This window comes from Ovis aries, chromosome 9 (genome assembly GCF_016772045.2).
Source record: "Ovis aries strain OAR_USU_Benz2616 breed Rambouillet chromosome 9, ARS-UI_Ramb_v3.0, whole genome shotgun sequence".
Taxonomy (NCBI): domain Eukaryota; kingdom Metazoa; phylum Chordata; class Mammalia; order Artiodactyla; family Bovidae; genus Ovis; species Ovis aries.
This window is the reverse complement of record NC_056062.1, coordinates 94,818,012-94,834,828: the sequence shown is the minus strand read 5'-3', so window position 1 is coordinate 94,834,828 and position 16,817 is coordinate 94,818,012. Positions and strand designations below refer to the sequence as shown.

The window sequence follows — 16,817 nt, the reverse complement described above, 5'->3', positions numbered from 1 at the left end:
CAATAGAAACAGTGGGAAGAGATTCATCCCAGTTTGGTTCAGACAGTAAAGAATCCGCCTGCAGTTCAGGAGACCTGGGCTTGATCCCGGGGTTGAGAAGATCCCCTGGAGAAGGGAACGGCCACCCACTCCAGTATTCTGTCTGGCCTGGAGATTTCCATGGACAGAGGAGCCTGGTGGGCTACAGTCCAAGGAGTCACAAAGAGTTGGACATGACTGAATGACTAACACTTTCACTTTTTCATTCTCTTTATATGAGAAAGTGGTAAAATTAAACTCAAGTGGTCTATTTTTTTTTTTGCTTGTTTTCATCATCACCATCTTCTCTGTTTTTCAACTGAAGGATCCCTTTTTCAGTTTAATTTAATGAGAATGGCTCTTTGCAGCCACGGAGACCAAATGCTTGCATATTATGGAAATCGCTTTCTTTCACCTAACCCATATTCCTTTGCACACAGTGAAGATGAAAGAACACTTTTTATGGGAGTGGGAGAGAAAAGTGTGCAGACTGGACTGGTGGTCTTCATCCTTGGGGGACAAGGCTGGAAAGGACTTCAAAATCTGTTGGAGGTGAGGTTAGTATGAGGCAAGAGACCGGAATAAGTGCCTTTACAGACTCACAAAACAGGGCCATTGTTGACCCCAGCTGTAGCCCATCTGTAACTGAGCAGGTTATTGTGGGTGATACGTTTCTTTCCCAGACCTTACACTCCCCACATGGTGAGTTTAAAGCCAGAGTTCTTCTCAGACAGTCCTTCTTGGCAGAGAGTGAAGAGGTCCCAGAGTTATGTGTCTCTGGCAAATCTCATCTAGAATAGCATGTAAGCCTTTTGATCCTCAGGCCTTAAGATGGATGGAGGGAAAACAGTGGCTCTAATGAAAAAGGTCACCGATTATCTAAGGGTCAAAAGGTGGAGAAGAAGTTGAATAAATCTAACAGTGTTTGGTGCATGAAAAGCACATAAGAAGCTGCTACAGGAAGGAGTAAGTGTTGGAAACAAAAGGGCAGAAGACAAGGGGCTTCCCTGGCGATCCAGTGCTTAGGGCTCTGTATGTCCACTGCTGGGGTGCAAATCCTGCTCAGGGAACTAAGATCCTGCGTGTCTTATGATGTAGACAAAAAAAAAAAAAAAACAAAAAGGAAAGATGGGAAGTATGTTCTTGTGCAGTTCAGTTCAGTCACTCAGCCGTGTCCAGCTCCCTGCGACCCCATGGACTGCTGCACGCCAGGCCTCCCTGTGCGTTACCAACTCTCGGAGTTCACTCAAACTCATGTCCACTATGTCGATGATGCCATCCAACCATCTCATCCTCTGTTGTCCCCTTCTCTCTCCTTCAATCTTCCCAGCATCAGGGTCTTTTCAAATGAGTCAGCTCTTTGCATCAGGTGGCCAAAGTATTGGAGCTTCAGCTTCAGCATCAGTCCTCCCAATGAATGTTAAGGGCTGATTCCCTTTAGGATGGACTGGTTGGATCTCCTTGAAGTCCAAGGGACTCTCAAGAGTTTTCCCTAGCACCACAGTTCAAAAGCATCAATTCTTCAGTGTTCAGCTTTCTTTATAGTCCAGCTCTCACATCCATATATGACCACTGGTACTGGGGTCCAGCCCCGGTTGGATCCAGGGAATTTGAAGTGGGGACGGAGTCGGCATCTGGGAAAGGACTATTTAATTAGAAATATAAAGAGATTAGGAAAGAATAGTGTAGTAGGAAAATTAGTGGAGAAAAAATGCTGAATAACTTGGTTTACATGGAAAGCTAATAAAGTCTCAAGACAAGAAACTTGCACCACCTACATAGGCCACCAGCGCGCGCTTGAATAGCAGAGGGTGCCCCGCTTGGGCTCCCTCTCGCGTGGGTCTTAGAAGCCAGGGCAAGTAAGTATACATGGCGAGCCTCCACGCTCCAGATGGGAATTCAGCCAGAAAACAAGAAAAGGAGAAAAGACCACATGGGGGAAACCAGTCTTTCCAGTGACTGCCCCCCCCCCCTTTATTGTCCAGAAAAGCTTTTTATACTTTTGGTTGTACATAGAGATCAATGGATAATACAAAGTTATGCAGCGTCAGCAGCCCTGACTCTTATTGAGACCAGGCTTTCTCTCTGCATACCTAGCTGTATACACAGGTCTTAGGTGATTTACATCATCTTTTGGCCAGGAGGCCTTTTAGCATTTTACGGCCCTTTTCTGATAAGGGTCTGTCAACCAGAAAACTTATTTGCCTTAAAAGTGTTGTTCTTACTAGTCTGGTGCCACTCTCAGAAAGCACTAATTAAGGTTACATTCTTACCTAGCAAGAACACAACAATTATAACAAGGAAAGAGGAGTACAGTGATTTATAACAAAAAGAAAGTTCATTAACTCAAAAGTCTAGTGTTGCTAACATCAAAACTACTATATTCCTTTTTCTATATCCCAGTTACATTGATTAATATCCTCCAGGTGCCTAAATGATAAAGAATGTGGAGGCCTGGCAGCAGTCATTGACTCAACAATGAAAACCCATCACCAATATAATTCTTAGCTCTTTAGAAAAGGCTCTATATCTTTAAGATGCTTTAAGCTGCATGCCTTTCGTGGCTGGGGGGCTGTAAACAATTCACAAGTAGTAAAAGTCCGGGGGAACCTGTCAGGCAATGTAGAGAGCCATCAGAGGGATTTGAGCTGAGACACTCCTTTCATACGCAGGAGACCAGTTGGAGCTCTAAGTTAACTTTTTCCAGAGAAAGGTGGTCGGGGATAGCCCCCTGTAATGTCAGAAGAGTATAGAATAGTGGACAGTAAACAGACAGATTTTGGTTTCGGGGCAGATGCTCAGGCAGAGGACCCCTTGAGACCTGACTCACCTTGTCCACCAGGCCTCTCCGCATGTCCTTGTCATGGGTGGGATCTCCTGTGCTGGCTCCCGGCACACTGGAAAAACCATAGCCTTGACTAGATGGACCTTTGTTGGTGGAGTAATATCTCTGCTTTTTAATATGCTGTCTAGGTTGATCATAACTTTTCTTCCAAGGAGCAAGCATCTTTTAATTTCATGGCTGCAGTCACCATCTGCAGTGATTTTGTGGAGTTGGGGTTGGCAAATTTTAAGAACTTCAAGATTTCCTTCCTTTCAGAACTTCAGATGATCCAAGGACCAAGGAAAATCTAGGAGCCGGGTGTCCAGGCGTCCATGGCTCTGAGCATCAGAATAGCACACGTGTGCTTTGTGTCCCCACTTCTGCAGACGCTTTATTCAGGGGAAGAGCCGGCAGCTCTCCCAGCCTGTGTGCTCTGCGTCGGTGGATATGGAGGGCCAACTGCGCTCCCAGTAAGGGCCTTGAGCATCTGTGGGCCTTGGTACCCATGAAAGGTCAGGGAACCAGTCCCTGGGATGACTATGTAATGCCTCGAGGACAGCACGTTCCAGAGAATCAAAAGTGCTGTTGTTTGTGTTCAGTTGAGACCTTATGATTAGCACAGGGGTAGCCAGGATCAGACTTGTTAAGGATGTGCTGCTATAACAGTGGACATCACTCCGTAAGTGACAAGCCCTGCAGACTGCGGCGGGAAGCACTATTAGTGACTGTGTACTTTTAAGCGTGTACTCCTATTGGTATTCATATAATGCTTCCAATACTCCCACTTTTCCTGTGTTACTTCATTTGGCTCTCAGTTACCCTGTGAAGTAGATACTGTTATGTTCTTAAACTAGATCAATGGGAGGTGCTAGAGAAACCAGGAGCAAGGAGCAGGAGGTTGCACTCAGGGCATCCGCTAAATAACATGGAGGCCAAAATTTAGATTTAAAAATATCCTTCACAGAGTTAGAACATGGCACTGTCCCTGGAAAGTAATGAAAACTATTTGCCAGTGGAAATTTCAGCCATATTTTGTATCTAAGTCATTTGACATGACTTTAATTAAATTCAGCCTGTTCTGTCCCCTTGTAACACTGGCCAGGTTAACATTTTTATCCTGGTTGCTGGTTTACTCTCTTTTCCGCCTTGTCTACCTTCCACCACCGTTAAGTGACCAAGACGCTGAGCAGGGGGCCTAGCGCACACCTTATGCCAAATAAAGGCTCTGTGAGTGGATGGATGAGTTCTGAAAGCAGGACAGAGAAAACGAAAAGAAAGACATTTTTACAGAAAGCCACATTCTCAGTAGTTGGTGTGCCACATTATCACTTGTACATTGAAGTTAGATCTCAGATTTAATTAGTATGAGGGTAATTTTATATGAAATCTGTCATTAAAAGCCCTCCCAAGAGGTACAGGAACATCCACAAAATGTCCACCTTTGGAAAGATTTCAGCCCTGACGTGCAACTGCATTTGAAACATGCCTCCCTAGTTCTCACTTAACTCTGCTTAGGCTGGAAAGAAAAGCCAAGTCACCCTACGCTTTCATAGTTACTTTTCCATCTGGAAATAACATTTATATTGGTCCCTGTTTGGTTACTACAAAGAGTGCGCTGTAGACATGAAGGAGACTTCTTTTCAGAGAAGGAGGTGCCTGGATGTGTGATTAAATGAATGTATATGAACTCGGATGTTTAAGCAATCCTCATAGAATAGAGGTGGAGGTCACCCCTGCGTTGGAATTGTCAGAGGAGGGTGAATATTAAGGCCTATGAAAGCTGGAGCTAGGAGTAAGAATGTTTTAACTCCACATATAGTCACTCCTAATAATTTTGGTTAATTCTAATTCCTTTAATAAAAAAAGACAGAATAGATTTTGGGTGGGCAGCTAGCAGTTGTTCTCATAATAAGTAAATACAAAGAAGATCTTGAAAATGGTGCAGTAATGACTAGAGTCTGGAGAAGCTACCGTGCAGAAATGAAATGTCCGTGGACGTTGTATCAGGCAGGAGTGAAGGGGAGAGCTCACCAAGCAGAGCAGGTCACAGATGAGAGGCTTGCTCCGGCCAGCACGCCATTATTCCGGTCAGCTCATTTCAGCAACAAACATTTATCATAGCATCATAGACACTGACTAAATGGTTAAAAAAGAAAGGGCCATGACCCAGTGTCAGAATGAGTTATGTGGGCCAGGGAATCTCAAAGCAGGTTGAGCATCAGACTCTCCAGAAGAAGATCGGAAAGGAGAGATGTGTGGTGTCCGCCCCAGGTGCACTGTTAGGCTTCTCTGGATTGGGGAGTTAAGAATCTATACGCTTAAGGAGCCCCCTCGTGATACCAAGGCGGAGAGTCCAGGGGAACCGGTCTTTGGAAACTACAGATGGAAAGTGAGTGCTCTGCTCATGATGACGGTGGTTGTGGTCATTGACACCTACTGGTGATGTTCTCAAAGAATCGTGGGCACACGACTTCCCAGGCCCCCTCCCAGTGCCACCCCCAGCATTTTTGAAGAACTGGATCTTAGAACAGCAGACATCTGAATTTGTAACTAGCAGCCCAGCTGGTTTGAAAGCAGGTGGTCCGCACACCAAACGTTGAGAAACAATGGTTTTTGAGGACTTAGTGTTTGCCAGGCAGTTTGCTATAAAACATGTACACACATTATCGGATTCCATCCTTCAAGTAATCTCATAGGAGAGGGACTTTAATCACCCCCATTTTACAGATGTGGAAACGGAAGCATGGGGAAAACTGGGTCAAGATCACAGTGTAAATAGCTGAGCTGACTCAAAGACTGGAACTGTCTGACAACAAGATTTATGATCCTAATACAGACTGCCTCCTTGCTTCCAGGAGGTCAGAGAGAGGGAAAAAAAAAAAAGACTCTGCAGTTGGGACAGGCTTTATGAAGGCACTGAAACAGAAGTAGAAGGGGACTTTGGAATTTGTCGTTGTCCTTGGACACACGAAGTTTGAGATGTCTGTAAAATGAATCCTTTATTTTTTTGTTTAGTTATAAAACTTTGAAATATGCAACTCAAAGCAAACATGTTATTTTTTCACACAGTAAATAGTGGAATGGTATCTGGCACTATTGCATACCCGTTGGACCAGGCCATGGCTTTAGAAACTGCTGATGCGCCCCAAGTCTCTGGTGTCATTAAGAAGCTGAAACCTTCAGGGACTTCCCTGGTGGCCCAGCGGTTAGGGCCCCACGCCTCCAGGGCAGCAGCTCAGACCCCAGCCAGGGAAACAAGACCTCACGTGCCACGGGGCAAGGTCAGAAAGTGGAAAAAAAAAAAAGTTGAAAACTTCAGAGGGCATATTGGCTGCTGAGATGCGTAATACAGAATGTTTTGTGAAAAAAATGCCAATGTGTTTTTAGGGCCAACACTCCCTACATTCTTTTGCCTTTGATAGTCTCTTTAATTGAAATATAGCTGATGCATGGTATTATTTTAATTTCAGACATATGGCATAATAATTTCACATTTGCATGCGGTATAAAGTGACCACCGTGATAAATGTAGTGACCATCTGTCACCACACGTGGTGATCACAGTGTCGTTGGCCGTCTTCTTTATGCTGTGTGTTACATCCTTGTGACTTATTCCTTCAAAGAACTTTTGGTTTTCTCCTTTGAAGAATTAATAAAATGAGGAAATAGATAAGGAAGCCCAAAGATACAGTGAAGACGAAACAGGATGCTAAAGCATAGACTAGGTTTTAAAATAATTTGCTCTTTTGGATTTAGTAATGTCAACTGTCTTTCAAAAGATAACTTTTTAAAAAATTACAAATCTCTGCTGCCTATTAGGGTCCCTTTAAAGGGCAAATTTCCTGGGCATTAGAGAAGGAAAGGCTGTAAGTGAAAGATAACTTGTTTACCAAACAGGGACTAGAATTGAAATAGCCCTTTGGAGTTAATGAAAGTATAAAATAGCTTTTCCCCAGCAGAGAGAAGCCTAATTTAATTATCTGTGAGCATTACAGATTAGAAGCAGCCTTTCCTTCATCTCTGGAAGCTGAGAGTGGACAGCTCATACCTAGTGAAAAAGTGACTCACTCATTCATGTCTGACTCTTTGCAACCCCATGGACTGTAGCCCACCAGGCTCCTCTGTCCACGGGAATCTCTAGGCAGGAACACTGGAGTGGGTTGCCATGCCCTCCTCCAGGGGCTCCTCCTGACCCAGGGATCAAAGCTGGGTCTCCTGCACTGCAGGCGGGTTCCTTACAGCCTGAGCCCCCAGGGAGGTGGCGGGCACGGGGCACTGGAGCCGGGGGACGTGAGGAACACCCATGGAGAGCACAGCGGCCACGGGGCCCAGGGCCCCAGCCGCAGCCATGGCATAGTCCCGCGCTCTGTCTTCCACACTTACTGGGCTTCCCTGGTGGCTCAGGTGGGAAAGAATCCGCCTGCAATGCGGGAGACCTGGGTTCTATGGGTTAGGATTCCCTGGGGAGGGCATGGCAACCCACTCCAGTATTCTCACCTGGAGAGTCCCATGGGCAGAGAAGCCTGGTGGGCTACAGTCCACAGAGTCGCACAGAGTCAGACACGGCTGAAGCAGCTTAACATGCATATTTTATAGAGTATTTATTTATTCATTTTTTTGGCCACACGATGCAGGATGTGGGGTATTAGTTCCCCAACCAGGGATCAAACCTGTGCCCCCTGCAGAGGGAACACAGAGTCTTCCCCACTAGACCAGTGAAGTCCTGATCTGAGTGTTACTTTAAGCCGTGAACCGTAAGGGTCAGAATCCGCTGAACTTCCTGGCGGTTCTAACGTCTAGAGAAGTTCGGTAGTTTACAATGTTCAAACACTATTACACAGCCTACTGCATTTATCTGTTACTTGTCCCTTAACATATGATGTTTGGTTGATTTAAAACTACACAGCATATTAAACTGGACTTTGCTTTCTTAGAATTTGCTAACATTTGTAGTGGGGCGAGCCGCACCCACAAGGAAATGGATTTACTAAAATTACAAAAACATGCAAATTAAGTTTATAGTATAGTGTAATGTTTCATCCCCTTTAGAAAGCAAACTGTTTCATTGACCAGCCCCTTGGTTGTGTGATGAAGACTAGACACGAGATACCAACTTCGTCCCAGCTGCTTGCTGAAAACAGAAACGCCCCTTTATGGAACAGCGTCCATGGGTTATGAGTCCCTTACGTCTTAGTCTTGAATTACTTTAATCAGATGTGAGGCCTGGGGAGTCAGGAGCTTTGATTAAGCCGGTGTCTGGCCTGATGCAGCCGCCGGCGCCAGGAGATGGGAAGGGCGCACAGGAGGAGCCTGCGGGGGAGCCTGCTGCCTGGCAGAGCGCCTGGCCCTCCGGCAGGGGAGGCGGTGCCGCGGGGTCCCTGCCAGCCCCTCCTGCCTTTCCCCCTTTGCCCACAGCCTGCCCTTTCCTCCCGGGGGTGGGCAGCTTGGCGACCATCACAGCGCCGAAGACTGGAACTGATGTGACCTTGGCTTATCCTCGACCGCCCTGAACCACGTTTCTTCTTCTGTAAGACAGGGCTATAATAAGTGCCAGAAAATGCTGAAAGGGTTCCAGAAAGTGAAACAGCACGGTGCTCATCTTATTTCCTAGGGCTGCCATAACAACAGCCACAAACAGGGTGGATTGAACAGCAGAACGTACCGCCTTCGCCGCTCCAGACAGACTGACGCGACTGAGCCGCGCGTTCTCTCCAGCCCTCTCTCGACTGCCTCTGCTAACTTGCCACTGTTTCCGAGAGACTTGATGATAAGCTAACCCCAAACAACACTCACGTTCGTCAGTCATAGCATTCTATAATTCAGGCCGCTGGAATTTACTTCTGGACTTTGCTCAGAAAGGAATGACCTGAGCACATAAGTAAACAGGATGAAAAGGGACTGTTTACAGGTTTCAAAGAATCACTGATTCTGAAGCGCGCCACAGAATGCAGTTTCATGCAAACTGCAGGTCTCCGTTGCACACAGCCAGTGTTCTGAGTGGCCCGCAGGGAGCGGCCGCGTCCTGGGGGAGAGCCCAGAGTGTTCCCAGTCACATGATCTTTATCCGCCTCTCTGAGACTTGGTGCAGGGATTAATTATCTAATGTTTGTAAAGCATCTGGAAGTTGATAACTGCTAATTATTTTACCCTGGTATCTTGCCCTTTGTTCTAAATACTTAGCAATCTGAAGTGAAGAGACGTTAAAGTCGAGGGCTTGCCTGGCGGTCCAGTGGTTAAGACTTTGCCTTCCACTGCTGGGGGTGGAGGTTCCATTCCTGGTCAGGAAGCTAGGATCCCACAGGCCTTGAGGCCAAAGAAAGCCCAAACACAAAACAGCAACAGAAGCAGCACTGCAGCGAACCCAGTGAAGACTTTGAAGATGGCCCACATCAGAGGAAAATAAGAATTATGAAAAAGGTTGTCGAGATAGCCACAGTCTCCAAAACGAGGTCGTGGTCGACCTTCCCTTACGAACGTTTCCACGCCGCTGCTGGCCACTGCCTGCTCTAGACCTTCCTCCCTGAGCAGCGCGGCTGGAGGAAGAGTGCTTGAGGTGTGAAGCAGACAGTCACGCCGCTAGTACCGACCACGTAAAAGAGCGAAGGTCAAAGCCGCTCAGTCCTTGTCTGACTCTTTGGGACCCCGTGGACTATAGCCCACCCAGCTCCTCTGTCCTTGGAATTCTCCCAACCGAGGGATCAAATCTGGATCTCCTGCTTTGCAGGCAGATTCGTTACTGTCTGAGCCACCAGGGAAGCCCACCCACCTTATGGGAAGTGCTTTATATACATTATCACATTTAATCCTCACAAAATATGCACAGGAGGGCATTGGTGGCTCAGTGGTAAGGAATCTGCTCACAGTGCCACAGACGCAGTTTCGATCCCTGGGTCAGGAAGATCCCCTGGAGGAGAGAATGGCAACCCCCTCCAGTGTTCTTGCCTGGAGAGCCCCATGGACAGAGGAGCCTGGCGGGCTGCAGTCCATGGGGTCGCAAAGAGGCGGACATGACTGAGCGACTAAACCACCACCACCGCCACGTCGTGAGCAAGGGCTCAGAGCAGTTCCAGCTGAGAACTGGTAAAGCTTGGTTTTGAAGATGTTATCTGATTCCAAAGACTCTGAGCTCTTCGTGCCTCCTTCCCCCTTCACCCTGTGCTCAAGTAGAAGGCAGAAGATAAGCAGCTTGGGCAGAGTGAGCTGGTATGAGGAGGGAAGGAGAAACCCACACTTGTCTTTTTCCCGGTGCACAAAGTCTGCTGAACACAGAAGAGGTTTAAAGCGAGAGTCTAGGAGCTAAAGCAGCCCCAGCCTATAAGCAGGGAACTTTATACTGAAAAAAAAAAAAAAAAAAAGATCTGATTTTGCATTTGGAGAGGCTGTTAGTAATAATTTAGACTTGCCTCACTCTTTGGCAGAGGAGAACATTAGGGTTAGGGTTAGGGGTTGGGGTTGGGGTTAGGGTTTCTTTATATTAAATTTTTCTTATTTATTTTTCTTCCAGTTTTATTGGATATAATTGGAATACAGCTCTGTATGAGTTTAAGGTGTACAACATAATGATTTTACCTACCATACCTCATGGACTGATTACCACAATAAGTTTAGTGAATATCTACTATCTCATAAAAAACACAAAATAAAAGAAAAAGAAAAAAAATTTTTTTCCTTGTGATGAGAGCTCTTAGTATTTGGTCTCTTAAAAGCTTTCATATATACACACAGCAATGTTAATTATATTAATCATATTCATCACTAATACTTACTTACCTTATAACTGGAAGTTTGTACCTTTTGACCGTCTTCCTCCAATTCCTCTTCCTTTCCTCCCACCTCTGAATCACAAATCTGATCTTTCTGTGAGTTTGTCTGTTTCTCTGAAGTATACTTGACCTACAGCACGCTATTGGTTCCAAGTGCAGAACATAGTGATTCAGTGTTTCTAGACGTTGCAAAACGTTCACAAGGAACACTAACACACTTAAGGCTTGCCTGCTTACTGTATGCAGGACACTGTTCTAAGCTCTCTGTGGATATGAATTCATTTTATCTGTATAACTCTAAGAGGCAACAGTATCATTCTTCTCTTTGAAATACCTACAGAAAGGGCACAGAAAGACTTTGGTAAAACCATCTCTTTGAAAGTAATCTTCAGATTTCAAATACTGTAGAGGAAATGAGGTCAGCAGTTTTCAAACCGTATTTCAGGGTTTGTTAGGAACCCTGCTCAGAGGTGTGAATTGTCAGAAGATAAAGGCATAAAATCTGGGATCAACCAGGCTGCAACCCTGTACACACTCTCTTTCGATTGTTCCACATTTTGTTTTATGACTAGATGACTTATGAGTCGTGTCTCCGGTTGAGGAGTCAATGACTGCCGCCTTCAGCGGCTTTTAAATTGAGGAGTAAGTGACACAGAACGTTGTGTAAAGTCTCACGTGTGCAGCCCGCTGACTCCGTACATCGATGTCTATGTGTCCCCTCAATTTCCTTAGTGTTTTATAGTGTTTATTTGGCCGCATCGGGTCTCAGTCTCTGCACCCAGGATCCTCTGCAACACGTGGACTCATTAGCTGTGCTGCGCGGGTTCAGCGTGTGTGGCTCGCTGGCCCTCAAGTGCCCAGACCCAGTGGTCAGCGTGGCGGCGCTCCAGTCTCGTGCTTGGCTTCAGTTGCACCGTGGCTCATGGGATCTTAGTACCCCCGCCGGGATCGAGCCCACGTGCCCTGCGTTGCAAAGCAGAGTCTTATCCACCAGACCAGCAGGAAAGTCCCTGTTCCCTCAACGCTTAGCAATGACTTCTTTGTGCTCTTAGACCCTTCTTGCCATTTTGTAACCCTTGTCTCTCCTGCTCTGCAGAGGGGGCTGTGGGATGGCTCTTTATGGGGTTTAGCTCAGCTGTGTGTCAGAATAATCTCCGAATTGCAGGTCTGTTTCCGTTTCTTTCCTTTCACCGTCTTCATTAGAAACACGGTCAGTTCTTGAGACTCTGCTCGATGCAGACCTGGTGGCGGGAAGCCGGGATCACAGTGGAAGTTACCACATCTGTCGCAGGAGTTGTGCTTCAGTAAAACGCAGACGCAACCCGGGAACTGTTACATTAACATCGGAGAGTCTTTGGATGCCAGGAAATTTGGATTTGTAATAGAAGTTAGCACCAAACAACAGCCTAAATATCCAAGCCTGAATAAGTGTCCTTGAAAGACTTTACGGTATGAGCTCATGTGACCCAAAGTATGGTTTTAAAATCTGCTCATCAACATGAATTTTCTCTCCCTATAAAGTCAACGGCCCTCACGGGCAGCCTTCTGTTGCCTTTGAGCAGCCACCGTAGTATCAAACTGAACCTTCTGCACACAGAGTTGGCGGGGTCGCCCTCTCTGAGTCTTCTAGTAGCAGAGTTAACCTATCAGCAGAGGATTCTAATGAGCCACAGACTGTGGCTAGGGCTTTGGAATTGTTCATGCCTGTATATACCGCCTGACATGTGGGCTAGTTCATGATTCCACCGTTAGAAAGATGTGCATGGCACTGAGGGTATTTGCTGCTGAGGGTTATTTTGCAAACTTCATATTGTGTTTGAAGAAGGATGCTTGGCTGTGTTCGCACTGAGATGACTGGTTCCAGGCACAGTCAACGGCTCAGATCTGAGTAGGTAAGACGGGCACTTCGGGAGAGTTGTCTGTAGCTTCTGCAGTCCTGTGTGATGAGCTGGAAAAGCAGCTGCGAAGTGTAATGTTGTTCAGTCGCTCAGTTGTGTCTGACTCTACGCCCCCTGGACTGCAGCACTCCAGGCCTCCCTGTCCTTCACTGTCTCCCAGAGTCTGCTGAAACCCATGTCCATTGAGTCAGTGATGCCATCCAAATATTTCATCACTCCCTTCTCCTCCTGCCTTCAGTCTTTCCCAACATCAGGTTCTTTTCCAATGAGTTGGCTCTTTGCCTCAGGTGGCCAAAGTATTGGAGCTTCAGTTTCAACCTCAGTCCTTCCAGTGAATATTCAGGACTGATTGCGTTTAGGACTTCTTGCATTCCAAGGGACTCTCAAGAGTCTTCTCCAACACCACAGTTCAAAAGCATCAATTCGGTGGCTCAGCTTTCTTTATAGTCCAACTCTCACATCTGTGTATGACTAGTGGAAAAAGCATGGCTTTGACTATACGCACCTCTGTCGGCAAGTGATGTCTCTGCTTTTTAATATGCTGTCTGGCTTGTCATAGCTTTTCTTCCAAGGAGCAAGTATGTTTTAATTTCATGGTTAATGTAGAGGCTGGAAAAAACTTATTCCGACCCCTGAACACTTTATGCCTTGAGACCATAGCTTATTCATCTTGTACTGTCAGGTACTTTCCTTTCTCTATCAATTCATTTTGATCTCTTGAAGATGCTATTGTTTTTCTGGAAAAAGCAATAAGCTAGAGCTCAATCTTTTGCGTGCATAAGATGCATAAAGCCAGACAGTCATTCACATTCTAGTATTAATAACTTTACAGGGCATTTCTTCATTCTAAAAAGGAAATTCTTATTTGGAATTGTTGGAAGAAGGGCATTAAAGAAGAAAAGTGATCATTGTGCAATGAACTCTTCCTCGAAGGAGGATGAATTGAAATCATCAGCACCGAAGATATTCTTGGCTTGCCTTATCATTTTCCCAAGGAAAGTCAGTACTTTGTCATACTGTTGCCATTTCCAAAGAATACCTGTTTTTTGAGAAGTTTAAACATCAGTGAGTCTCCCACCATTTTCTCACCCTGAGTTTTACCATCTGCCAGCTACCGTGTGCGGGACGTAACGTGCACTGCCTCACTTGATCTGCACGCCAGTCTTGAGGGCCATGCTGCTCAACAGGCTCTTGCTGTTGTTGTTCAGCCGCTCAGCCGTGTCTGACTCTTTGCGACCCCATGGACTGCAGCACGCCAGGCCTCCCTGTCCATCACCAACTCCTGGAATTCACTCAGACTCATGTCCATTGAGTCGATGAAGCCATCCAGCCATCTCATCCTCTGTCGTCCCCTTCTCCTCCTGCCCTCAATCTTTCCCAGTATCAGGGTCTTTCCCAATGAGTCAGTTCTTTGCATCATGTGGCCAAAGTATTGGAGTTCCAGCTTCAGCATGAGACCTTCCAGTGAATATTCAGGACCGATTTCCTTCAGGATGGACTGGTTGGCTCTCACGTCCATAAACAAGCTCTAAATGGTGTTCATTCTACATTTTAGACATTCTAACTCAGTCTTCACACCGACCCTCTACAGGTCCTATTATCTCCCCATTTCACAGATACAGAAACGGAGATACAAAGAGATTAGCTGACTGGCTCAATATCGCGTGATCTCGTGGGATCTTGTGGCACACTGTGGAGCTGTGCTTTATGTCCAGGGCTTCTAGTTCCAGAATACACTGTTGTATATTGATGTTATCATGATCAGGGAGGAAATAGAAGCACAGAGAATAACAACTTGCCCCAAGTCACAGGCAGTGAATAATGGAGCAGGGTCTCAGACTCAGGCAGCCTGCAAGCTACAGCCCTCGAATCATCCTGCACACCGTCTCTTTTGATCAGTCGTTTCTAAAGCCGCACACACTTGCTTCCACTCAATACAGATCTCACTGAAGCACTTAAGAAAAGATAATGATATGAACAGGAAGGGGAGACATTAGCTTTATCATTTATTGAGCTTCCTGATTAGTTTGCTTACTTAGTTCAGTGTTTCCTTTCATTCTGAGTCGATGTGGGATAGTGGTTCATTATGAGAGAGTTGAATCCTCACTGGATTAGTTGCCAGAGTCAAAGACAGCCCTAACCTCATCTAGAGCAGCATTTCTTATCTTTAATGAGCATATGAACCCCTGAAGATCTGGTGAAAATGCAGAGGCTGATTCAATAAGTCTGGGATGAGCCAAGATTCTGCATTCCTCACAAGCGTCCAGGTGATGCCGACGCTGCTAGAACACGATCCGTGCTTTGAGTAGCAAGGCTGGAGGATTGAGCTTTTCCAAACTGATCAGAGATTTACTCCCAGAGTTCAAATGGGAAGGAAGGCATTTTCATAGATGGAAGAACACTTAGGGAGTTTGGGCAACAACACTGGGCAGAGGAGGGATGACCTGTGAAATAAGATCTGAGCTCCACAGGCTCAGCCTTAGGATTGAAAGGAGCCTTAAAGGTCATCTGGTCCAAACATCCAGCCAATGTTTGAATCCTCTTGAATCCCTGCCAGGTCATCCCAGCCCTTGAGTTAAAGAAGTATTTGCCATGAATGGAAATAAACATTCAACAGAACAAGAGAATTTCAGAATGGTGCCTGAAGCACAGAAAGACTCAAAGAGCGAGTGGCTTTTGGAAGAGCTGTGATGCCTCACGCCGGCGCAGACAGACGTTGGCCTCTGTGCTATGTTTTTAGTCTCTGGATATTGATTCAGATGGAGAAGGCAATGGCACCCCACTCCAGTACTCTTGCCTGGAAAATCCCATGGACGGAGGAGCCTGGGAGGCTGCAGTCCATGGGGTCGCTAAGAGTCGGACATGACTGAGCGACTTCACTTTCACTTTTCACTTTCCTGCACTGGAGAAGGAAATGGCACCCCACTCCAGTGTCCTTGCCTGGAGAATCCCAGGGATGGGGGAGCCTGGTGGGCTGCTGTTTATGGGGTCGCACAGAGTCGGACAGGACTGAAGTGACTTAGCAGCATTGATTCAGAAGTTTTCAGAGCCACCATTTCATCATGAAAGCAGTGCACTCTATCAGAGGGCCACTTGGGAATGTTTCTTCCCCCACACGTGTGGCCCCGCTATGAATAGAGGTGTCCGTGCTGACCAGCAGGTGAGAATCAGCAGCAGGTCCTGGCTGCCAGCTACTTCTTGGCGGCACTGACTGTAAACCAGGGCCCTTGAGAAACCATATTTTCAAGGATCCAGAATCCTGCAACCATGAATGGCTTACTCTCACTTTGATTTTCCGTGTGTGCATCGTGTCCGGCTGTCTGCGATCCCATGGACTGGGGCCGCCAGGCCCCTCTGTCCCTGGGATTCTCCAGGCGAGAATACTGGAGCAGGTTGCCATTTCCTCCTCCAGGGGATCTTCCGACCCAGGGATGGACCAGCGTCTCCTGTGCTTCCTGCATGGGCGGCGGATGCACTGAGCCACCTGGGGACGCGGCCTGAACCAAAAGATGCTTGTGCTGTGGGGCCTTCTGACGGGGAGCTGCCAGCTTCTCCTTTTCTCTCATCTCAGGCTGTTGCTCGACGGTTCTCTGCTTTCTGTTTCAGGTGCCCGGGGGCAGCGAGAAGCGGTGGAGGCCAGCCCTGGTTGTACTGACGGAGAAGGACCTTCTTATTTATGACAGCATGCCACGGAGAAAGGAAGCCTGGTTCAGCCCCATTCACACGTACCCACTGCTTGCCACCAGGTAGCCATGGTCTTGTGTCTGGGTGTGAGGAGTTTGCTGTTTGAATCTTTTAATCAATGATAATTATTTCAGCATGCGATATTACTGCTTCCTCTTACAGCAGGAGCTGAGAGTTCCTCTAGAATGTAGGCACACATTTTTAGCCACGTAGATTAATTATCATTTCTGACCATACACAGGGCAACACAAAGCCCTTGCTTCCTAATGGAGAGGCAGCAACACCAGTGACATGGGCCCGGCCTAGTCGCCTTCCTGGGCCTCCAGCCACTTTGGGATGAACTCCACACATGTGCCTACTCTTGACGTTCAGGTAGAATCAAGTAAGGGTCTTCACTTGGTGGCACAAAGAATGTCACGTGGGGCTGTCCCACTGTGCCTTCTGAAGCTCGGTCAGCAGGAGACCCCGCAGCAAGTTCTCCTGCAGTTGCGGGGCGCCAGCCCTGGAAGCAGGGCTGCGGGGGTCTGTCTGCTGCTCAGCACCTTTAGTGTTGAGACTTTGGACCCTAACGCACTGTGTGCTTCAGTCCCTTCTCCAAAGTCCCGTGCCCTGAGCACCAGAGCACCTCAG

The 16,817-nt window shown here is 46.8% G+C and overlaps 1 protein-coding gene across 2 annotated transcripts in view; it reads left to right on the top strand.

Annotated features, from left to right (window-relative positions):
- SNTB1 (syntrophin beta 1) overlaps positions 1–16,817 on the top strand; it is a 245,040-nt gene that overhangs the window by 198,315 nt on the left and 29,908 nt on the right. For both annotated transcript variants that reach the window (XM_027973276.2, XM_042254553.1), the window contains exon 4: positions 16,110–16,249. In XM_027973276.2, the coding sequence (XP_027829077.2) occupies positions 16,110–16,249 (140 nt within the window). The remainder of the gene's footprint in view (positions 1–16,109; positions 16,250–16,817) is intronic.